The sequence below is a fragment of the Podarcis erhardii genome (genome assembly GCF_964252035.2).
Source record: "Podarcis erhardii genome assembly, chromosome: 6".
Taxonomy (NCBI): Eukaryota; Metazoa; Chordata; class Lepidosauria; order Squamata; family Lacertidae; genus Podarcis; species Podarcis erhardii.
Window position 1 is genome coordinate 47,681,177 of NC_138510.1, and position 23,823 is coordinate 47,704,999.

The 23,823-nt window shown below is 44.9% G+C and overlaps 1 protein-coding gene across 2 annotated transcripts in view; it reads left to right on the forward strand.

Moving 5' to 3' along the window:
* Positions 1 to 23,140, forward strand: part of TBC1D22B (TBC1 domain family member 22B) — a 40,339-nt gene extending 17,199 nt beyond the window's left edge. For both annotated transcript variants that reach the window (XM_081866621.1, XM_081866620.1), the window contains exons 9-13: positions 18,205 to 18,311; positions 19,437 to 19,512; positions 19,996 to 20,123; positions 20,375 to 20,470; positions 21,002 to 23,140. In XM_081866621.1, the coding sequence (XP_081722747.1) occupies positions 18,205 to 18,311; positions 19,437 to 19,512; positions 19,996 to 20,123; positions 20,375 to 20,470; positions 21,002 to 21,130 (536 nt within the window). In that variant the 3' untranslated portion in view covers positions 21,131 to 23,140. The remainder of the gene's footprint in view (positions 1 to 18,204; positions 18,312 to 19,436; positions 19,513 to 19,995; positions 20,124 to 20,374; positions 20,471 to 21,001) is intronic.
* The last annotated feature ends 683 nt before the right edge of the window (positions 23,141 to 23,823 follow it).

Genomic DNA, 23,823 nt, shown 5'->3' on the forward strand with positions numbered 1-23,823 from the left:
AGCCATGTTTTTCAAATGTTTTGAAGGGGGGCCTTCCTGTACACTTAACCTTCAGGAACCACTTGTGTACTACTAACGCCACCTTTGAACCTTGCCTTCACATTCTGTTGCAGAAGCAACAAAAGAACATCATAATGTTCGTAGTTAACATCCATTTTCAATGCTAAAATCATTTTTAATGTTAAATCTAGAGGTGTAGGTATTTGAATAGAATTTATACATTTCAACCACCAACAGGATCCTAATACATAAAAGTGTGTTCATTAATAAATATTTGGGCTTTGTTGGTGATAGAGTTATTTTGTGGGAACCCTTATTGTGTTAAGAATTGTATCCTAAAATTTAAGCATGACATGAAGGAAAGGAGTGAATGAGCCTGTCTAGTAACATGTCTTGCCCCACACATGCCCATTCGACTGCTTTGATCAGTGAAACTTGGACTTTTACAAGTGCCACAGAATGTTCGTTCAGCATTTATGAGGACTCTTAATTTTTAGCATGGCAGCAGCTGTGCTTTGGGACTCCCTGCCTATTGACATTAGGCAGGCATCCTTGCTATATTGTCTTTGATGCCTACTGAAAACGTCTTTATTTCAGCAAGTCTACCCAATCATATAATTGAATTACCTATATTTGTCTTGAAGGATTTACTGGTTTTACGTCTCTGTGATTTTTACCTCTCAGTGATAATTAGTTTTTATCTATTTGCTTTTTAACGTTTGTGAGTTTTAGCTGGGTTTTATCTAAAATTCTGTTATGTACACCATTTAAAGAACTCTTTGATTATGTGGTGTGTGAAGCTTTCCAAATACAGTTTAGAAATAAGTTAAAGAGGTTGCATAGCAGTAATAATTTTTGGAAGGGGGAAAGCCTCTGAAAATGAAGGAGAACCTCCATGTTGTGTGACCCACCTACAACCCATCAGAACCTACCTACCTGTGGCTTGGGCTCCTCAGTTTGAGAATTTCTGCTTTAAAGGCTTGAGGGTAGGAACGCTAGATTGGGTTTTGCATCTGAAGCAAGGAGCTGGCTAAGAAATATTGGGACAACAAAGCCATGCTAGACCGGTACTCTTACCCCTTTTGGGCTCGACTGCATGCCATTCCCTGTACTTCTGCTTGTGGGGCTCCTCCTTGACCTGCTAGTCTTGATAGCTGTCATGAACCACCTTCTGCTGCACACAAAAGACTAGCCTTTTATAACCTGGAAACCCAATTTCTGTAGCTTCACAGTGAGAGCAATAAATTATGTATTTTGCAACTATTGTGCAAACATCTGAGCACAAATGAGGCCATTGAATATTGGTAGAGATGAGGATTTGAGGCCATGTTAGATACTCCACCCTAGTTGTAATCAGAGAAGAATATGAAATGGAAATGGAACTTCACAAATTGCTGTTTGGTAAGTAAAGGCAAGGGAGTTGGTAACTTCGGCAAAAACCAAGTTCCATGGTTATTGGTGCAGTTGGCCGTACAGTAAATAGGCACCCTTGTTGATTGCTAATGCTATAAATGTGGATACTAAAAACATCTTCAGGTTTTTATTATGTTCTTTCCTCCCTGTTTTTTATATTGTCATGCTGACTTCACTCATTCCAAATTCAGGGATGAGGAACTCATAACTATCCAGATATTGTTTGACTCCCATCAGCTCCAGCAAACATGACCAATTGTTAGGATTGATGGGAGTTGTAGCTCAGCAATATCTGGAGAGCCATAGGTTCCTCATCCCTGATATAAATGTTGAGAAGCATGGGAGACAAAATAGAACAGTATGGAACCCCATAGCATTAATGCTGTAGGTCCAAGCAGTATCCCCTCAGCACCACCTTCTGGAATCAGCATTCCATATATAAATGGAACCAGTGGAATACTGCACTGACAGGACCCAACTTGGAGAGCCTGTCTAGAAGGATATCCAGCTGCCAAGAGGCCCAGAAGAATTAACAGTCACATTATCCTTGTCTCTCTCCCAATTTGGTCATCATTAAGCAACCCAAGCCTTTCTGTGCTTGATCCGGGCCTGAAACCAGATTGATTCTGTTGATCCATTTTATTCTCATCTAGAGTTGCATGCATAGCATCAGAATTCAAACTGGTGCTCCTAAGTTCTAAATACCAGCCGCTTCCCTGGCAGCTCACAGTAGCAACTTTTTCATTTCTTTTTTTCTTTTGGCTACTCTTTCCTGTAACAGGCTTCCTTAAATAGCTGCTTCTTATCTGTGGTTTGAGCTGTTTCTGTACACATCCATCCCCTAATGGCACAGCCTGTAGCATAGATGGCTGAGTCAGCAAGCCAGCAGGATCTCCCCGGGGAAGCATTTTGTGTGGGAAATGACTGCTTTGTTTGGAGGCAGGAGTTCTTAAGCCCTTATCTCCAAATAAACTCTTGCTTATGCATTTGTGCTGACACCTGTGCCTCTTAATATTGGATTTACTGGTCTCTCCTCAGCAATGCATTAACCTTGGTCTGCCAGGTCACTGCCACTCATTAACCCCCCACTGCTGGGGGTAAGTGTTGTGTTCCCAGCTGATGTCCTCAGCCAATTTTTGTGATGGATTGAGAAGTGTCTCACGGAAAGGTCTGCTTCTCAATACACGTGTATGGCCAACTGTTGCTTTTTGGCCGGGGGGGGGGGGGGGGGGACAGTCATTCAAGAGCCATACAAGGAGTTTGAAGCACACACAGCTGGGCAAAACAGTTCAGTTGACAGAAGATGGCATTTTGGAAAGCACCCAAAGATATTGGTTGTTGTGGAGCTTTTATCAGTAAGATATTCTGCACTGAGAACTGGGCACATCTGGATGCCCTCTTCCAAAAAGGACCGGTGAAGATCCGGAACAAGGCAATGGAGCCATTGTCCTTAGACACGACACACGGAAAGGATTCTAGGAACTTCTGCCTTACAATGTAGACAAGTGGCCATGGCTGCTTTCACCTTTCTGAAATTGCCTTTCCATGATTCCTGGTGAGTCGCCTGACCACTGACCTGCAGCAAACTCTGTCCCCTGCACATTTCCTCTTTCTCTTGTATCCTGCCTCTTCCAAAGGTGAACACCATTTGCTTGCTGCACAAGCCCAGCTGTCTTTGTGAGATGGCAGAGCACTTCTGGGCCTCTGCCAGGGACAGATCTATATATGGAGTGTCTGATGCTCCCATCAGATCAATGGTTTTAGCCGAAGATTGCTGAGCACTGCTTGTTTTAGCTAGTGCTGTCTGACAGGATGGCTTATGGGAGTTGTCAGGGGTGCAGCTGCAGAGGATATTTAGCATCCTACAGGTTGAGCTAGTGCAGGCTGCCAAAGGTCCTAAACCAGCAGGATAGTGGTCATTTGGAAGAGATTTTAGGGTTGCCTTAAAGAGGCATATACAAGTGATCTCCAGCACAGACAGCATCTTGCCCAGCAAAAGCAAGGTAGGCCTGCTTGGATATGTGTGTGTTGGTGGGAATCAAGGACTTGAGTTAATGGGCATTAAAATGGCAAATGGTAATTCACTATAAGCAAGTGTAAAGTAATGCACATGGGGGGGGGGACCCCACCCTTATATTGCATATATGCTAATGGAGTCTGAAGTGGCAGTGATTAACCAAGAACAAGACCTTGGGTTTTCAGTAGATAGCTCAGTTAAGATGTCAACCCATTGTGAAACCCATTATGAAAAAGGCAAATTCCATATTAGGGATTGTTTAAAAAGGGATTTGAAACAAAAGCGGCAATGTCACTATGCAAACCTATGTTGAGGCCACACTTTAAATGCTGTGTGCAGTTCTGATTTCCTTATCTCAAAGAGGATCATGCAGCGTAGGAAAGGGGGCATAGAAGGACAACCAAAATGAGCAAGGGGTTGGAGCAATTCCCTTTTGACGAAAGGTTACAGCATTTGGGGCTTCTTAATTTAGAGAAAAGGTAACTAAGAGTCAACATGATAGAGGTGCATAAGATTAGGCATGGTGTGGAGAAAATGGATAGGGAGATGTTTTTCTCCCTCTCTCTTAATACTGGATGCCAGGGTCATTCAGTAAAGCCAAATCTTGGAGGATTCAGGACCAAAATATAGGAAGTGCATAGTTAAACTATGACATTAGTTCCCACAAGATGCAGTGACAGCCATCAACTTTTATGGCTTTGCAAGATGATCAGACAGAATTGTGGAGCATAAGACCACCAATGGATACAAGCCATAACTGTTTTACCTCTATTGTTGGAGGCAGAATGCATCTGAATAACAAGTGTGGAAAGTGCTATTGCACTCGGCTCCTGCTTGTGGGCTTCCCATAGGCATTTTGTTGACCCTTGTGAGAACAGGATGCTGAACTATAAATGACTCTTGGGCCTGATCCAGCAGGGCTCTTTGTATGTCTTAAAATGTGCCTAAATGTAACACTCACTTAATTCAGCTGTCTGATCCTTGGGGAAGAGTACAAAATGTCCAGGTTTTCTTCCCCCAAAGCAACAATTCAAAGAATCAGGACTCTCTTAATGCCCTTTTAATTTACAATAATTAAATGCCAGTGCAGTTGAGAATTAATGGCTTTTTGTGTGTGGTCCATGTTCCCCTAACTCCAGATCCCATAAATTCTCCAATGTCTCTATAAAAAAAAAGAATATTTGTGACCGCGCAAGATGCGAGAATGTAAAAGAGAAGAAAAAATAAAATAAAAAATTTTCCCCAGTCAAAGTACTATAAAGAAGAGAATGTTGCATTGATTCGATCTTTTGTTTTTGGGTGGGGTGGGGGGGAAGCTGAGGGACACTGTAGTGTATGGAAATTACTTCCTATTATGCATTTCTACCCTCATTGTTACCTCCAGTTTGCTCTAACCACCTAATTGTGTCTATAATTAGAATCTGAGCACTCTTGAATTACATTTGAAAAGTCAAATTCTACTGTCCTTTTCCTCTTTCCGGTGCCTTGGTTGGCACAACTATCTGCTGCTGGTGTACAGGACAGGTATTAATACTAGAATGACAGCTTGCCTGCCTGTATCGCTGTCTCGGTTCCTGCCCATCTGGCAGCATCCTGAGCCATCACTTTTGTTCAGCACTTTTGTGCTGAACTGAAAGTAAACAAAGCCAGCTGAGTTGATGCCTTCAAAATGCAAAGATCATTTTAAAAACAACATACGTATCTGTGGCGATGTCATAGTCTAAATGAGCAGTGGATGCGTTCCCAGTAAGGCAGGAAGAAATACAGTACAACCTTTCTTTGGCAATGCCCTGTATGTTTTAGAAAGCTGGACTCTGGTTCTAGTGTCAGTTAACTCCACTTGCTAGTTCCCAGTATGATCTTTGGGCTTGTTGGTTGAATCTGAGTCCAAAGAGCTTTCCTCTCCCTGGCAGCCATGTACATTGTGAGCCAGAGATGCGGATACTAATTTACTCCTAACCTGGCTGCAGCGTGCCCTGTGATGTGGTGTCAATCATAGCCCCATTAGACACTTCTTCATGCCAGCCTCGAGTGACTGCTGCAAAGCTGTTGGCTGCCTTTCAGCTCCTGTCGGAGCCATATGTTGGATATACAGGTTCTTTATGTGGGACCTGTCGAAGGTTCTTACAGAACAGATGTTCGTGTTGAGCAATATGCTTGAGAGAATTTTCCAAAGCTCCTCATTTGCCAGGACTCTTGGCTCAGGTTTTTCAATGCTGATTGTGCTCTTTGCACTGATGGCCTCTGTTGTGGGAGTGGGGAGCTCAGATGGAAGTGAACTGCAGCATTTGTCTGTCTTCCATAAACATCACTGTCCCTACTTTCAGATTTCACACCAAACCATGGTGGTATATCATGAATAAGGCATCTAAGTGCTGGGTGGAGATTGGAAGGTAAAGACAGTGCCTGCCTGCAGACTTGCAATCTAAAAGACACAATACAAAAAAGGTAGAAGCAAGCAAATTGAGGCAACCTGTTCTGAAAGTAACAAACATTAGCCACTAGCATCCGTTCTGGACAGGTAGATCTCCCTGCCTTTATACTCACATGCACAAACAAGTAGCCCTTGAACCCCTAGCAGATGATAAAGGTCCAAGTTGGCTTCGGCTCTCAAACCAGGGTTTGCAAATGGCTACCAAATTAAGATATCAAGTCATGTTTTGAAGCTGGTTTGCAAATGCTGGTTTGCATGAACTGTGGTTTTCCATTCTATTTGAATTCACAAAGCATTGACAAACCACATTTATGACCCATGCTCTGTCTCGAGAGGCTACTGCATCATGGAGAGAGAGGTGTGAACTGAACAAAGATGCATTCTGAGCAGAGAAAATGAAACCAGACAAGGAGCTCTCCAAGTAATGGTTTGCCTATTGTAAGTTTAGACGCTCAACCCATGAAGTGGGTTTTTAACCACCGTAGGTGTAGTACAGCCATGTACCTCCTTGTTTTGCTGACTACCTCTTTGTACTGATAACTGGTCCATTTATGTTTTTTTGATAGATGATTCCATTGATTAAGATGAAGAAGATGATACTGGCCATGTTTGAATAAGATAGGCACAACATTTTTGCTTACATATGCAGCCCCACCTCTCCTCCCCTTGACGCTTGTAGGAATCAAACCGGGAAGTAATTTGAATCAAGAAGCCCTGGTTACTGGATTTGGAACAAACCAGGATATTAAATCTCCAAGGCACAGTTTGACTACAACTCCCTTCATCCCTGACCATTGGCCATGGTGGGTAGAGGTCTGTGGAGTTCAACAACATCTGGAGGGCCACCTCTGATCTAATGGTTCATTTTCACACTACACATTCCAGTTTCTTTTGTCCTGTTCAACACATTCTTAGATTTAGCTTCTGGGCAGGCATCTTCTAAACTGATACAGGGGATATTTCTTTACCAACTACCATGAGGAATTTTGAATTTAACAGGTGATCCATTAAATTGGGGATGGCCCTCTAGATGTTGTTGGCAGTTGAAGTCAAACCCCTTTCTTTGAGACGTAATACTTTGTGTTTGATACAGCTCTGACAAACTTGAAAAGTCTGGAAGAAAGGGATTCCACATTCCCTGGGAATTTTAATTCATTGCAGAGCTCTCCTTAACAGTTAAGAAGGTTATATGCATACATGCATATCTTTATCTGTCTATGTAAATCTGCTTTATAATTTACTCATTTTCTCCTGTTCACTAGAGCAACATTTGAGAACAATTGTTACCCCTCTTCCTCTGAGATTCTTAAATACTGAACACCCAAGCCACTTTCCTTAACCTTCTTTTGTGTTCTCAGGCTTTCTGCTTAAGTAGTCTGAAAAGACTGTAAAAGGAAAATGGCTTCATTTCTTTTCAGTGTTCTTTCTAGCGCTTTCTCATAGCTGAAACATTTTCAAGTTCTCAACGCCTTTGTTAAACTGTGATCCATTATGGTGAACACAGCACTCCAAATGAAGCCTTAACAGTGACAAATGGAGTGAAGCCGAGTTCTTGAGGTGTAGAAACCATGTTCCTGTTAATGCAGGCTAGCATAGCGTTGGCCTTTTGAGCCAATGCACCATATTGTTGGCTTGTGTCTCCGTGCAAGTTTTTGTTTCCAGGAAAGTATAAAATGCAAAGTAGTAGCAAAGAAATCAGTATGTCTTAACCATTTGCAGCTGGAATGAAAATAAATAAAAATGCTTCTTCTGCTCCTGTTTAAGATGTTATTCCAAGTTCTGAAACCAAAGTTTCTAAGATACTGAACATTTTTTATTTATAGTCACCTCTATAGCTGTATTCTTTGTGTACAAATTCTTAAATAAGGCAGTTCTCTATTTAGAATTAATAAACTGTTGTGTAAACCATAGTGCAGAATATTATAAACCTTGAACATTATTGGGTTTTAAAAATAGTGATTTAGAATGCTCTTAGTGCTCCCTACAACTGCAGCTCAGTAATATTATCCCCATATTTCATATTGGGGATGGTAGTGGTTAAAACTAAGCATGGAATTCAAAGTAGCACTAAGGAGATCACTCCATGCTAGCATTTCTGCTTGTCTGACGGAACTGTCACCACCTCCTCCCTCCACAACCTGTTCTACCAGTTCCGCAAACACTCCAGAGCTGATTTGGTGGGCAGGGGAATCCCTGCTGCGCTAGTGGGACTCGTTGTGCTGGCTCCTGCTAGCACAACGATTTAATTGAATCTGGTCCAAAGAGACTGGTTTACCTGAGATCACCTGGAAGGTTTGTGGACGGGCTATGATTTGAACCAGGGCATCCTAGTTCATGCTTTGCCACTATTTTACACTGGCATGCAACTTTTGTTCACTTGAAGAAGGCTTCATATGATCCAAGCTTCCACCAGAGCTGGACCCTAAAACTCATGAAGAAACAAGCGAATGCGCAGAAACCCTTTTCCTTACCAAATGCAGAGCCAATAAATCCGTTAATTAACCACTGCCTCCACTTTTTGAATTAAGGGAAAGAGATTCTGGATAGGGGTGGACTCTTGAGATTAAGGGCTGCTCCACTTGTGTGTGCGTCTCTATGTATGTAATGTGTGTATAAAGGGTTAAGGAATGTGGCACACATTCCCTGCACACTTGGAGATGCAGTAGATACGCACTAGGGAACTGGGAGCATCCCTGTCAAGTGTTCATGGAGCGTTTGGAGATGCGCAGCATCACTGCCCACCTCCTATGTGTTACTTGTTTCCATGACAAATTCTGCTATACTTCAACAGCCACATAGGGCATGTGAAGCCTATCTAAGCTTTACAGTCCTACTGCCACGGGGCTTGTTAATTCAGGATTGTTACCTTCACTCAGGTTATTGATAAGCTGCACCCCAGCTTTGGGGGTCCCAGAGTAATGTAGCAAGTGTAGGTCCACAGAGCACAGGGGACTTGGAGACATACCGTGTGATTTATTTGCACCCCTGGGGGTCTTTCTCCCCATAGATTGTCAGGACATTCTTCCACACGTCACGTCAGAGGACTAGATGAGAGATGGGACCCCAGAGCGCTGGGTGCATATTGCACAAAGTGCCATGTGGTCCCTGTCACATGGGTTAATGGAATAAGCTATGAGTGTGCATCATCTGTTCACCAATGTCATTCCTTGGCCAATGATGCTGCAGTGAGAAAACAGCCCTTGATTATTTTCTGGCCCAGTTCTAACAGACAATAAATGTGGCAGTAAAGCTGCAGTGGACTGAACTACTTCAGGCTACCGTTGGGCTCACATGATGAAATGCTTGCTCCTTCATTATTTTTTTAAAAAGTTAATATTTGTCAATCATACATAGCATGTTAGAGGTAATATTCCTGGGCATGCTAGCTTTCTCTGTGTAAGGTTTTGCCATTTTATTTTGCATGGAGGGAGCATTCCATCATTTGGTTTCCTTTTCTGCAGTCTGGAATGGTACTGTCCAGACATAGTTTTCCTCTTTGCCTTTAGTTTGCCAGAGCCCACGACTTAACTTTAACCTTGGATTTGCCTGTATAAACAGTTGTGATTGAGTGTATTATTTATTAATTAAATTTATGCACTGCCCTTCATCCAAGGATTACATAACATAATACAAACAAAACAATAATGCACCCCAAACACACACAGTTTAAAAGGCCATAGAAGGGCTTCAGAGAAGAGGAATGTTTTTGCCTATATGAAGAAGGTGCCAGGTGAGCCTTCCTAGGGAGAATATGCCACAAACCGGCAGCCACTGCAGAAAAGGCCCAGACCTTTGGTGGTCATCAGATGATTGCTGGATCTGGGTCGGTTCATATGGGAAGAGGTGGTCCTTGAGGTATTGCGGCCCTGACCCTTTTAAATGATGCTGAATGCCTAAGGGATGGTGGTACAACTTTTTCCTCTTCTGAAGCCCCATTTAGAAGTTATACTCAATTCAAAAGAGCAGTGCACGAAAGTGAGGTTGCACTGAATAGCCTTGGCTCCTATGTTGCATACCAGCTAGTTCCTACCTTTTGGCATCCATGTATGCAGCACAAATGTCTGAAGAAGGGAGCCTCCTGTGCAAAGAGGATGCCTGTGCAAAGAGGATGCCAGGGGTGTGTTGATGCCATGTCATTGTTGGTGTGTATTATGTCAGGCAGTGGGGCTCCTGACATTAGTCCCACAAGTGAGTGTAACTGCTGAGCAGTGCTTGGAAAGTTCGTTTTAAAAATAAATTGGTTCCACTTTACCTCTTCTAAAAAGGAATTAGTTCCCATTCCAGTTCCCCTCCTCCAGAAAGGAACTAGCTTCATTCCCACCCATTTCATAGTCCTTTGCATTTCTTTTGAGCCTATGGAATTTTGCAAACTGTTCTGCTAAAGTCTAAAATATACTTCAGACAAGTAAGAAAGACACTCTGTAATGCGATCAATTGTTTTATTTATTTCACCCCAACAATTAGAATTTTTAAGCTTAAACAGTAGCATCACTTTTCAGAGAGGTATACCAATGGTAATAGCAGCGAGAAGGCAATGAAACTCTTACATATCTAGATTTACAGTACATAAAATTATTTACTCTCTAGCTCAGTGCTTTTTTTCTGGGGGGACGCATACCCCTAAACATTTTGTGAATATTTGTACTTTTGTTCATTTACTGTATTTATTTTCCCCGATTTGAACTATAAAATGGTATTTTCTTGAGTCAAAAAGAGAGTACCCCTAAACATTTTTTTAAGAAAAAAGCACTGTCTAATTACAAAATTTATCAAATACATACCTAATATACCACCTTATAAGTCATTTTTAAGCCACTCTACAGGGAGGCTTACCAGCAGTAGGCCACAAGGCAACTGAGAATCTACTCCAACCTTAAAGGGATAGATACAACAGTCACATCTGCACCATACATTGAAAGCCACTTATATCACTTTAACAGTCATGGTTTCCCCTCAAAGAATCCTGGGAAATGTAGTTCATTAAGGGTGCTAGGAATTGTATTCAGTACTCTTAACAAACATCATTTCCCAGGATTCTTTGGGAGGAAGCTATGACTCTTAAAGTGGTATTAGAATGCTTTCGGTGTGCTGCTGGCATAGAATGATCATTTGCTTCTTAGCCACTGCACTAACTACTAACCTGAGTCTGGCTTCATTCTGCAGGAACATCTGACCAGCAACAGCCAAAGGTCTTGGTCCCAGACTCAACAAGGTGCCCTTAAACCACTGTGGGGTCCTGCCCATTGAAATAATTGAACCAAATTTTAAGATGCCCGAAGTTCTACTTGATAACTAAGTGTGCAAACTTGAAAACTGCAAACACAGAGATCTGTGTAAATTAAAAGCTTTTGCATGATTTCCATAAGACATTTCAGTCTGAAATAGGGCATCACATCAATTTTCTCTCTCATTCACCATGCCAGCTCTCTTTATTTCACAAATAAACAGAGAGGAAACAGTATGAGCTAAGTACAGTAGAGTATAGAGTGTAAACCGAGAATGAGAAACAAAGAAGTTTGTGATTTGCTTGAGATCAACACATAATCGTCCAGTGGGGAAGTTAAGCTTTCAATAACATCCTGCCCAGAATCCTTCTCTGTTAGGTTTTACTACCATCTCCAGCCTTTTCTCAAAAGAATAGGACAGTTTTCCTAAATACTGTTGGTCATTTTCTGTGTTACATATGTAAGAGTCTCCAGTCTCTTAGCTGATTAAAATAAGCCCTGTAGTGTGAAGTTGCCAAAGTTTGTTCCGCCCTAGAATTTTGATTTAAATGGGAGCTTTTTTTAATTAGTCAGAGGGCGTCAATATTAATTGGAGTAGATTTTTAATCCATGGAACTGTAAGCAAAGGGTGCACTTTTTAATTTTGTGAGACCACTTTGATTCAGATATGTTATTGTATTAGGTGATGGAAAAGAAAATATTAAAAATGTCCTTCCCTCCTTAACAGTGAGTGGTAGGCTTTTTGAATGAAATCCTAGTGTATGTTATCTCTCAAGTGCTTCAGCTTTCAAAAGGGCACCTATAGTGCTGTATTGATAATATTAAAAGGCAGTCAACTGATCAAGTGCATTGCTGAATGGCAGGCAGCCGCAAGTTAAACCATCCCACCTACCTCACAGTAGACATGCATTTAGCCACACTCCTTTCTTGAGCTAGCGCTGCTCCCTTTGACTCTGCAAAAAGGGCTCTCCTCTCCTGCTGGGGTCCAAAATTAACTGGAGCTGAAAAGACTTGGAAGAGCCTGTTTCAATGAGATTCCTTTAATGCCGCTAGGCTGGTTGCGGTGAATGGTGCTTTCCTTTCAGGTTTGATGGGGGAAGCGGAGGGGTCTCTATGTGAAGACAGTCCATCATCACTGCCGACACTAATTGCTTAGAGCTAGATTTAACTTTCAGACCTTTGATGGGTAAGAAACTGTTTAAGAGCTGTTACGCTTTTGAGAGTCTGCAGAGTCTTTTCGTGAAGCTGCAATTAGTGTTGATGACAATGTGCGTTTCAAAGACTCAGGGTGGGCTGCCTGGGAGAATCTCCCATCTCTCCTTCCCTGACTGCCATTGCCAGTTAGTCGCCTGCTGCCATCTCCATTACCCTAATGTGACTCATACGCTGTTTGCTGCTGGGCTGCCACAGCATTGGTGCCTTCCTGCTGTTCAGTGATGGCTCCCACCCCCACCCCCACCCTGAAGCTGGAATGGTGGTGTCTGGGAGAGGTATTGGTCTGAGGGTAAAGACAAAAGCTTGTGGCCCTCCATCTACAGCAATTAATACTTTAAGCTCCAAATAGCTTTAAGCTCCAAATACTGCCATCGAGCATCTCTATGCAGAAGACCCCAAGTTTAATCCCAGACATCTTCAGATAGGGCTAGTTAGCGGTCCCTGTCTGAAATCTTGGAGAGCTGCTGCCAGTCAGTGCGGACATTACTGAACTTGATTGACCAATAGTCTGCCTCTATATAAGGCAGCTTCTGACACTCCTATGTTGCTTCTTGAATCAATAATACCGTTGCTCCTTCACGCCATACCAAACTTATTCCAGTTTTACTCATTGTTCCAGGGCCAGTCCTACCGTTAGGCAAGGCAGCCTCCTCAGGTGCTTTGCTCAGCTATTCGCCCTGAACCCCCTGCCCAGCCATATTCTTCTGTAGCTGCACACCCTGTCCTGACCTTCAAATGCAGTGAAATATGCTATCCAAATTGCCAGTGTTGGAAGGAAAATTTAGCTGCCCACCCAGTCGATTTCTGTATATGGAATGGGAAGCTGGCACCATCTTGCCTTTCACAACAGGTAACAAAATACCGTATTTTTCGCCCTATGGGGCGCACCGGCCCATAGGGTGCACTTATTTTTTTGGGGGGGGGGATAAAGAAAAAAAATATATCCCCCCCCCCAGCCCCAAAGAGCAAAGAAGCCATGACAGCAAGCGGGATGGATCCCGCTAGCTGTCCTGGCTTCATTTTTAGCCTGGGGGCTGGGGGTCCCGGAGCAATGGCGAGGTTGCGTGCAACCTCGCCATAGTTCTCGGACCTTGCGGGGCTGGGGGCGGGGGAAGCCCGAGCTTCCCCGAACCCCAGCCCCCAGAACGGGTCCGAGAGCTATGGCAAGGTTGCGCGCAACTTCGCCATCGCTCCTGTAGCTTGCGGGGCTGGGGGCGGGGAAAGCCCGAGCTTCCCCCAACCCCAACCCCCAGAACAGGCTGCTATCCACAAGCCTTGGGAGCCCGGCGGGAACTCCCACCAGGCTCTCCAGCTGCCCCCCCCCCGGGTTTCGGGCTGCAGGCTGCTGTCCGCAAGCCTTGGGAGCCCAGCGGGAACTCCCGCCGGGCTCCCAAGGCTTGCGGATAGCTTCCTGAAGGCTGGAGAGCAAGAGGGGTCGGTGCGCACCGACCCCTCTCGCCCTCCAGGCTTCAGCGAAAGCCTGCATTCGCCCCATAGGACACACACACATTTCCCCTTTATTCTTGGAGGGGAAAAAGTGCGTCCTATAAGGCAAAAAATATGGTACCTTGGCCCAGCCCTGTAAATTAGGTTGTAGGACCTCGCAACAGTAGCCTCACTGACAGCTGCAGGAAAGAGTGTTTAGCTCTTTCCTTCATCATTGTTTGCTGTTTGCCCTACAGCAGGGGGAAACAGAAGTAGTGTATCCATTTTTTCCTAAGAAAGGCAAAAGGTGGCTGGGGCCAGAGCTGATTTAGATGAGCAAAACAGCACAGGAGGGCAAAATTGAACTTCCCTTCTTCCTACACCACTGCGTAGATCAAATTTGAAGATCCCTATGTGGTTGCGCATAAGTAAAAATAAAATGGAAGATCCTATCATGGCTCTCCCATCTAACCTCTTGGAAAGTGTGAAAATTATGGATGTCTAGAAACCTTGCATTTTAGCTACTGAAATGTGCTTTCTAAATAACATTTTATCCTAATGGACTTTCCAGATTAAAATGCCTTCTTCTTAGGTTAGAGGGTAACTAAGGCTATTGAGGAGGGCAGCTTATTTAAATGAATAAAGGTAAAGGACCCCTGACAGTTAAGTCCAGTCGTGAACGACTCTGGGGTTGCAGCGCTCATCTCGCTCTATAGGCCGTGGGAGCCGCCGTTTGTCCGCAGTTTTTCCGGGTCATGTGGCCAGCATGACTAAGCCTCTTCTGCTGAAACCAGAACAGTGCATGGAAACACCGTTTATCTTCCCGGCGGAGCGTACCTATTTATCTACTTGCACTTCGATGTGCTTTCGAACTGCTAGGTTGGCAGGAGCAGGGACCGAGCAACGGGAGCTCACCCCATTGCGGGGATTTGAACTGCTCAGTGGTTTACACCACAGCACCACCCGCGTCCCATTTAAAGGAATAGCTCAATGCATTTCCTCCTGCAAGAATTTTTATTTTTTGAAATGGAGGCTAATCCATTCCAAAACTAACTCCCATGGGGCTGTGAACTCTAATGGAAGGAACCAGAGCCCAAGGCCGACTTTCACAAATCCTGCTCTGATTTCAGCTTGTAGAGTTTGGTGCCTGCCTATCTGCATCCCAAAGCAGCTGCCCTTCCTGGGCTCAGAGCCCTCAATTCCTTGAACCAGAGAACTAGGCCAGTTGCTCAGCAGTAGCTCTTAACACTGTAGGAGGTTTGAATGGCTTGTCCTTGGCTTTTCAAAAGAATCATGGGTGAAGCGTAACCTCCTGTTCAACGCTGCCAGCCAAAGCATCTCTTGCTAGGGACGTTCTGTGATATCCATTAGCAAGGCAGCCACCACTGAGGCAGAGAGTGGCCAGTTGTGTATTCCTCTGCTGCCTTTTAATGGATTTGACAATTGTATCCTGGCATCAGAGAAACCACGGAACGCTTGCACAGATGGATGGAGCAAGAGGGGGTGGGGGTGGGGAGCAATAGGTCTTGATTGACAAGGAATGTCAATTTCTGGCTTGAATCCTGCCCTTAAAAAGTAGGAAGAATTTGGAACTCTATTTTAAAAAACAATTCCAATTCTGTAACTACAAAATCAACTGCTATTAAAAATGTACGTATAAGGATGCAGTATCATTTCACTATGGTGTTTCAACATATTGGTTTGTTTGGATATATTTTTTGGGAGAAGGGGGTACTATAGAATTTGGTTTCAACTACCATTGGCCTACATTCCCACCCCACTCCCAGGCATGAAATGGAAAATTGGAACTTAGAATGTGGAAGGGAAAGGGACCAGCCCTGTTGAGAATCAGAACTGGGCAGTGCTGCTGAATATAATATCTGTCTTTAGAACCATAACATGAGAAGGGTTTATATAGAAAGAGGAGTGGAAAAAAGGGAAGATTATACCTGCCTCATTCATCTCAAAAGAAAGACCTATGCACTCCAGAGTTATTTCTGTAAAACTTGATCTATGTACAGCTCTTTGTCTTTTATCAGGTACATGCAACTTTTATCAGGTACTTCCAGAAACTTATGTAACTCCAGGAGTTCTCATGAGCCTTAAAAAAATAATAATCACATGAGATTTGACTTTATGCATTTAGCAGGAACTGACCGTAGCATTTCAGATTTTGCTTTGTAATCATGACTCATCAAGGCTCAGGCTGGAAACCTGTCATAAATGCCACACTACAATCCTGGAATATGTGAAGTAATAAAAAAGAGAGCCCCTGAACACCTACAGTGTGTTTCCCCAATAGCATTGAGCCAAGCCCATATGCACCTGAAATTTAGGAGGGTCAGATGGTGAGAGTTGTAGGTTCTCTGTCTTTTATTGGAAATAAAAGTTCAGATTCTCCGGATTCCATGGCTGTTGTTTGAAAGAGCGAATATACACAGATGCCATCCTGACCCTTGGTCCATATTCCCCCTATCAGCAGCCTAGGGTTGTCTCACTTTTCTTCATTACCAGTGTGGGAGAGATGACAAGTGCGGAATTAGTGTGTTAAAGAGATTTGGAAGTTGGCAGCAGAGCTGCCCCTGTGAACTTGTTGTGCACTCCATTCTGTCCGCTTCCATCATGGTGATGATGGAATTGGTTTGACCATTGCTGGTACAAAATGCTCTAGGAAGCCATATTGTTGTGTGCCTTAGGGCGACCTTGGTCACAAGTAGGACCATGTGAGTTCTGCGTGTCACAGTGAACCTGGACCTGGAGGGTACATGTTTGAGGAGGTGGCATTTCAACATCACAGAGCTCCATATCTGGGGTCCCTGGAAAAAGGGTGAAAAACCGTTTGGGCTCCACAGGCCAGATCCCTATCAGGCTTGGTCTGGTGAGCCCACCTGTCAATCACCTGACATCACAACAACATCAGGTGTAAAATGCTTTGGAGTTAGGGCTTTATAAGGTGTGTCCCCCCAATTTTATCAGGGGATTCCAGTGCAGACCTCTTCTTGATTCAAGAATCCCTTGCTAAAAGAGAGGAAAAACCACCTTCATTTTAGCAGGGGTTTCCCTGCCTGAGCTTAGTTAACGGATGCAGAAAGATTGGTGCAGCCCAGCAACTGAACAGAGGTATTCCAATAAACAGGAATGCAGGCACATTTCAGGGGAGACTGAGCCCAGTTAATGTCTTGCACCCTTTGTGTGCCCCACTTTAAGTCCCGCAAGACTTTGAGTTGTCTCCCCAAGGGGCATTAAGTGCCATTCTTGCTGTCTCACCTGGTCAGGATGCAGTTAAAATGGCCTCTGCCTGCTCAGCCTCCAGCTCTGACCTTGGGATTAGCCAATTGTAGCTGCAGCACTCAGATACCACCTGAGTCTCAGCCCTCCCTTTTCAAAAAACCCTCCCTTTTGCTCCTCCCTTTCCCTGTATTCACTGACTTCACCTCCCCTTCCAGCTCACACCTAGCTTTTAATCCTCTCTTAGCCTCCTTACTGGTCTCTGTCCACCACCTTTCCCTTTACTCAGGGTTTTCCTTCAGGATCATGCTGTAACTCTGGATCAAACTTCTGGGTGGCTCTCTCAGCTGGCAGCTCATATATGCTTTTTTAAAAAGCAAAGAAGACAGATATTCCGCATTTGGCATTAAGCATTTCATCAGGCTGTGGCAAAAGCAGATATGGGAAGCAGGGCACCTCATTGCTCTTCTGAGAGACCAGCTCCCTTTGGCTCCTCTCCCAGAATTGTTTCCATCCCAGCTGGTCAGTTGCAATGATTAATTTTATTTCCTAAGTTTGTATACTGCCCTTTATCCAAAGATCCCAGGGTGGTTCTATGTAACTTAAAACATAAGCACCCGAGTTTGCTTTCCCCCTGAATATAGTCTTTAAGCCACTCTGCAAGCCTTTGCAGCTGAAGAGAGCCAGTGTAGTGTAGCCTTTCTCAACCTTGCGTCCCCAGGTGTTGCTGGACTACAGTTCCCATCATCCCTGACCATTGGCCTTGCCAGCTAGGGATGATGGGAATTGTAGTGCAACAACCTCTGGGGACCTCAGGTACAGAATGGTTAGAGGAATCAACCTTGGCCCTCCAGATGTTTTTGGCCTACAACTCCCATGATCCCTAGCTAGCAGGACCAGTGGTCAGGGATGATGGGAATTGTAGTCTCAAAAACATCTAGAGGGCCAAGGTTGAAGAAGCCTGGGTTAGAGTGTCAGACTAGGACCTGGGAGAAACTAGGGTCTGAATCTCCACTTGGCCATGAAGCTCACTGGGGGGCTTTGAGCCAGTTACTCCCTCTCAGCCTAACATACCTCGCAGGGTTGTGGTGGGGATTAAATGAGGGGGGCGGGGAGAAGCATTTAAGACACCTTGAACTCCTTGGAGGAAAAGGTTAGACGTAAATAAATAAGAGTGGGGTAGCTATTAAAAAAAAAATCCCTAGGCCTTGCTCTCTCCCCAAAGCCTGCCTCCCTTTGTTTTTCAGAAGAAGATGTGGAAAATTTTGATGTAACAAACCTGTCTCAGGATGTGATGCGGAGCATTGAAGCAGACAGCTTTTGGTGTATGAGCAAACTGCTAGATGGGATACAGGTAAGGAGTTTCCTCTTATGCACCACTTATTTTGCCTCTCTGCATCTCTCCGTCTTTTGATAACTCCATCTTTGCATCCCCCATCATCTCAGTACTAATCATCCCGATCATGTCTCCTTCTCCTCCACTTCAGGAGGAGCATCCAAACATGACTTTTACCTTTGTATAGTACGCTAGTTTCTAGCTCACTCACACAACCCCCCATCCTCCATCCAGGGAAGCAACAAGTATTATTGCTTAGGGATTATTAGGGATGCACCCAGGCCAGACAAAAACACTCAAAGAGGGTCCGCCATAGGGCCAGGGAGGGGTGTGGTCTAGGGAGAACCTCAAGGGCCTCATAGAGGTCTGAAGGGCCATATTTGAGCCCTGGTCCAGAGATTCTCCATCCCTGTTTTAAACCTTCCTTCCTTGGCCTACTTCTCAGGAGTGCCCAAGACACCTCCCTTTATTTTCATTGAGGATTCCCCCTTCCCAGTAAGCTTCAAGCTAAAGGCTCCTGCTTCCTTTTCCTATTTATGCATTCATCCAAATTAAATTTTGCTCTGTGAGCTCTGCATCGTTTCCCTCAAGCTCTCACCAATGTTGGCATTGATTTCCTCCTTCATATGATTGGGCATGTTTCCACCTCAAAATGGCTTTTTCTGAAGCTGTAATGGTTCCCTTTCTTTGTAGATCTAGAGGTCGCTTGCCAACAGAAAAGAGCTTCCTCACTTTCTGATGAGGAATGGAGCTTTCCAGGCAGACTTGCCCCCAAACCAAATCAGCCTTGCCTCTCTCATTCTCCTTCCTTTTATCTTGCTGTGTTACTTCAACAAACTCCTCAGAAAATGGGCTTGTTACTGGAGAGAAAAATGGTTGTCACTGCCCCCCCCCTTTTATTTTTTCTCCTTCAGGAACCACTGCTCCCATCCAAATGGTTCTTTCACCCTGCAGGAGATTTCTAGTACCTGTGTTTCCTAGCTGAGGAAAAGTTGCATGTCTAAGGTCCAGGTTCCACCTCTTGGCATTTCTTGTTGCCCTCAGAAGGCATTTCCACCGTGTACGACACTGGGCTAAGAGAAACAATGGCGCATGTATCTGCTGGACTTGCGCCTCTTAAACTCACCATGTGTTTTGCTGCAGGACAATTACACGTTTGCACAGCCGGGGATCCAAAAGAAAGTCAAAGCACTGGAGGAACTTGTCAGCCGTATCGATGGTAGGTGAAATTCAGGCTACCAGAGGGGAAGTCGAACTTGCCAAGTTCTTAATTGTTCACATCTCCAACCGAGTTGCAACGATTGTGGGCTCACATCGGCGTTGAGGGCGGAATGCATGAAGCGGAAAGCAGGCTTCTGGAAGCTTCTTTAGCCAGGCGGCAGCGTTAGATGGTAGTCAGACCAGGGGGTCAAATCTGTTAGCTTAATGCCATTAAGGGATGTTGGAAATGGGACACTGCTGGGGAAAGGGGGTGGGTGAGAGGCCATGAGCCGAGAGGCACACAAGAGAATATGTGATTCATCAGAAGAAGGGGGCTGAAGCATCTGAACGGTGCCTGCGGGAGGCATTTGGCGTGGGCTTGTTATGTGGGAGGGATTTGGTTGGATGGAACAGAGACTGTGGCTGAAAGTGGAGCTTCCTGAGACGTGGCGTATGAGCCACACTCCATATTCAGACGTGTAAATGGCATGTGCTGTTTCAGAGCAGGTACACAATCACTTTAGGAAGTATGAAGTGGAATACCTGCAGTTCGCCTTCCGCTGGATGAACAACTTACTGATGCGGGAGCTTCCTCTTCGCTGCACCATCCGCCTTTGGGACACTTACCAGGTAAGGGTGGGTTGGCTTGTTTACTGTCCAGCCTTGTGGTTGGAGAATGGTGCTCAGTAGGGATTCTCCCAGAAAAAGTCTTATACGGGAGCAGGCACTACAAACCAGCTTTTGTGTGGCAGCATACTCATGTGAAGGCATAAAAGAGTTCTGTCACATCCATACAGCCCCATAAAACTGGGGAGAAGCCGTGATAAAAAAAAAATCAATGCTAACCATTCTTTTTAACCCCAAGTGTCTTTTCCCCCCAGTCTGAGCCAGAGGGATTCTCTCATTTCCATTTATATGTCTGCGCTGCATTCTTGATTAAGTGGAGGAAAGAGATCTTGGATGAAGAGGACTTCCAGGTAATTCTTCAGAATGCAGCTACATTTGGGAAAGGATGAGGCATAATTATCCTGCTTGAGGATGTATCTGTCTAGAGTCAGGCAACAGATGGCAGCATGAGCAACGCTATCTCTGGCATGTGATTAGGGGCATGAAATTCCCCAATCCAGAGATCCAGGCTTTTAAAAAAAAAATGCTTTCCCTGACTGGGAATCTAGTAAACTTAGTGCGTCACCTGTTAGAGGAAGACCCAAGTATTCTGTGTTCGGATATTTGAAATATACTACATTCTCCCCTGCCTGTTGTCAAAATCACCACTTTTTCTTTCCCCCTAAAGTGAAAATCAGTAAATTAGTAGCTGTGATTCATACTTAATTGAAAGAAGACTGCACAGATATAGGTTTCTGCCATAGCTGTAGAGATCTCAACACGTGAAACCACAAAAGGAACAAAAAGGGCTTTTGCTTTTTTTAAAAAAACAAACAAACACAAAAAACCAAGAGCCACATCTTGCTTCTCTCTGCATACCCAAGTTTCTGTCTTAATTTCAGGGCCTTCTAATGTTGCTACAAAACCTTCCCACGATACACTGGGGCAACGAAGAGATTGGACTCCTCCTCGCCGAAGCCTACAGACTCAAGTACATGTTTGCAGATGCGCCCAATCACTACCGTCGATAGGGGCCAGGGATCCGCCTCTGCTCCCCATCATGCTGGCCCGATCCCAATCACTGTGGCATTGCATCACCCGAGTCCTCGGAGCCACTGACCAGGAGCCACTCTGCTGTAAAAAGCTCACATTGGACCTCTGTCTTAACTTTTGCGTGTGCCTGCCTACCACTCTGTGCGTGGATGTGCCACTCAAACTACCATTTGTGTCCTGTGCTGTGACGGTGACCTGAGCCCAGGGTGCAGGGGGGGCGGGCAGGGGCTGTAAGAATAAACTGAGCCTCTGACTGCCTTTTCAAGCTCCAGCGTGGGTCATCTAAGCCTTGCAGCCTCTTGTTAACCCGCCTAAGCACAGACACACTCACACACTCCCAGCTGGGCCTGTGTTGTTCTTCTCCTTCTTCAGATGCTGTTCAATCAAAGTCCCCAATGAAGATGCCTTACAAAGAGTCCTGCCCAGGGGATGGCAGTGCCGTTGGACACAAGAAGCTCTCAGGGCTTAGCTTCACTCCACATGTCTGAAGAAGTGCACCATTTGAAAAGGTTAACAAGAGACACACACACACACACACACACACACACACACACTACCGTAACACTCCACTCCTGCGCAGTCGCACCTCTCTGCATACGGGGGCTCGTATGTGTTCAAAGGCTGTCTTGTCCACGCACAGTTGGGAATGACACAAGTGATAGGACGCCTCCTGTGATTGACTTGATTGACTGACTGACTGACTGACTGATTGATTGACTGATTGACTGATTGACTGATCTACTGTGTGTGTTGAACTGGAGGGCGTAAGGGTGGGGGAGCTGTGCTTCGAAAAGGAAATCCTTTCTGTGACAATGACATTCCTCCAAGGCATTATGTGTATATTGTGTTCTTGTGTATATGGGTAAAAGATGTACAATATAAGTCTTCTGTTTGTAGCAGATATGATTTTATATTTATAACGTGCGTCCCAAGCGTATAAAGGCTGCCTAGGTTGCAAATAACAGTGGGCCTGCTGCGTCCCCCGGTCACCAGGGTGTCAGAGCTGTCGGCACATCTGCACTAGCTCATTTCCACCCCCAACTCCTGATATAAGCATTTTGTTTCTGTCCAGAAAACTTGACTCCAAAGTGAAGCAGCATTGCACGTCCTCCGGTGCCAAGGAAGTGAAGGGTTTGAAGAGAGAGGCACGTTCTGCTGGAACAGGCACCTTGGACCAGGTGGAAGTTGACCTGAAGGGCACCCACCTTACCCCCTCCACACTCCAGCATGCCCTTATAACAAGCATGGCAGCCCTCTGCTCTCAAGTAGTGCAGCAGCAGCGGAGACCAGTCTTGTACATTGCTGTAGCAAGTCTCCCTTGCACATTGCTGTAGCGAGGAAAAGGGTCCTCGCCAGCACCTCCTGGCTTTCCTTCTTCCAGCCCTAGTGAGAATCTAGTCCTTTGCTTGAGCAGCGGGGAAGACAGATGGGCATCTTGCTGCAAGGCTTCCGAACTGTTCAGAGGAGGTAGGAGATGGCTTCTCTCCTAAGCTCCCTTCCTCTATCTCTCTCCCACCATTGTCTCAATGTGATTTTCATTGGGGAAATGGAGAATGTTTTTCATTTTAACCGTTTCTTCCAGCCAGCAGGCGCAGCCTCATTCGTGCCAAGCCTTGACCTCTCGGGGCAGATCTGCTCCCTTAGGCTGAGGTCCTCTCCTTGCGTTGGGACAACCTTTGCTGTTCTTCTCATCAGGCTTCAGACTGCGCCCACCTCTGTTTTGTTTTGTTTTGTTTTGTTTTTTCCTCCTGGGCCGAGAAAGAGAAGCCGTCCAATGAAGGCACCAGAAGGCATGAGAAGGGTGAGGGCCTTTCCACCATTCAAACACCCAGCAGTGTCTCTCAAGTTGCTTCCCTAACCTGGAATTGTTTTCTCAGGCATTCTGATTTGATTTTTTTTCTTTTGTGTGTGTGCCTTTTGTTGTTTCCTCCGAGACAGCGACCTGGTGGTCATTAGTTTAACATGACTAATTAAAAGAGAAAACCATCCCTTGTTGCTGATCTTTATTCTTGGTGGGTTTGTGGATGAGGAGCGATGAGGCATTTGAGAACTTCCTCACATTCCTGAATCAATCTCCCATTGCTTTCCTCTTTCTTTTTGAGAGGTTTCAGTCTAATTCTGCCCTTTCTCCTGAAGCAGGAATTCCCCAATTTATGATGCTTAGTTCTGTCACCTTTTAGAACATGGATAGGCAAACTAAGACCTGGGGGCCGGATCCAGCCCAATCACCTTCTAAATCCAGCCCGCGGACGGTCCGGGAATCAGCGTGTTTTTACATGAGTAGAATGTGTCCTTTTATTGAAAATGCATCTCTGGGTTATTTGTGGGGCATAGGAATTCATTCATTCCCCCCCTCCCTCAAAATATAGACCAGCCCCCCACAACATCTGAGGGATAGTGGACCCGGCCCCCTGCTGAAAACGTTTCCTGACCCCTGTTTTAGAATTACCACTTTGAGCTCAAATTCTGGGCACTCCAAAAGCACAGTCTGGATGGGAGAGAATTGTGAGGAGAGTAGAAATTCAAACTGCCTTCCCTCACGGGAGTCTTGCCAGGGTGATTTGCATGCGAGGATAGCATCTTTGGAGGCCAGAGGGAAGTCTGGTCTCTCTGTCTTTGCATTAGGTCAGCATAAATTATGCCAATGAGGTGGGTATGTTGCAGAGAAGTA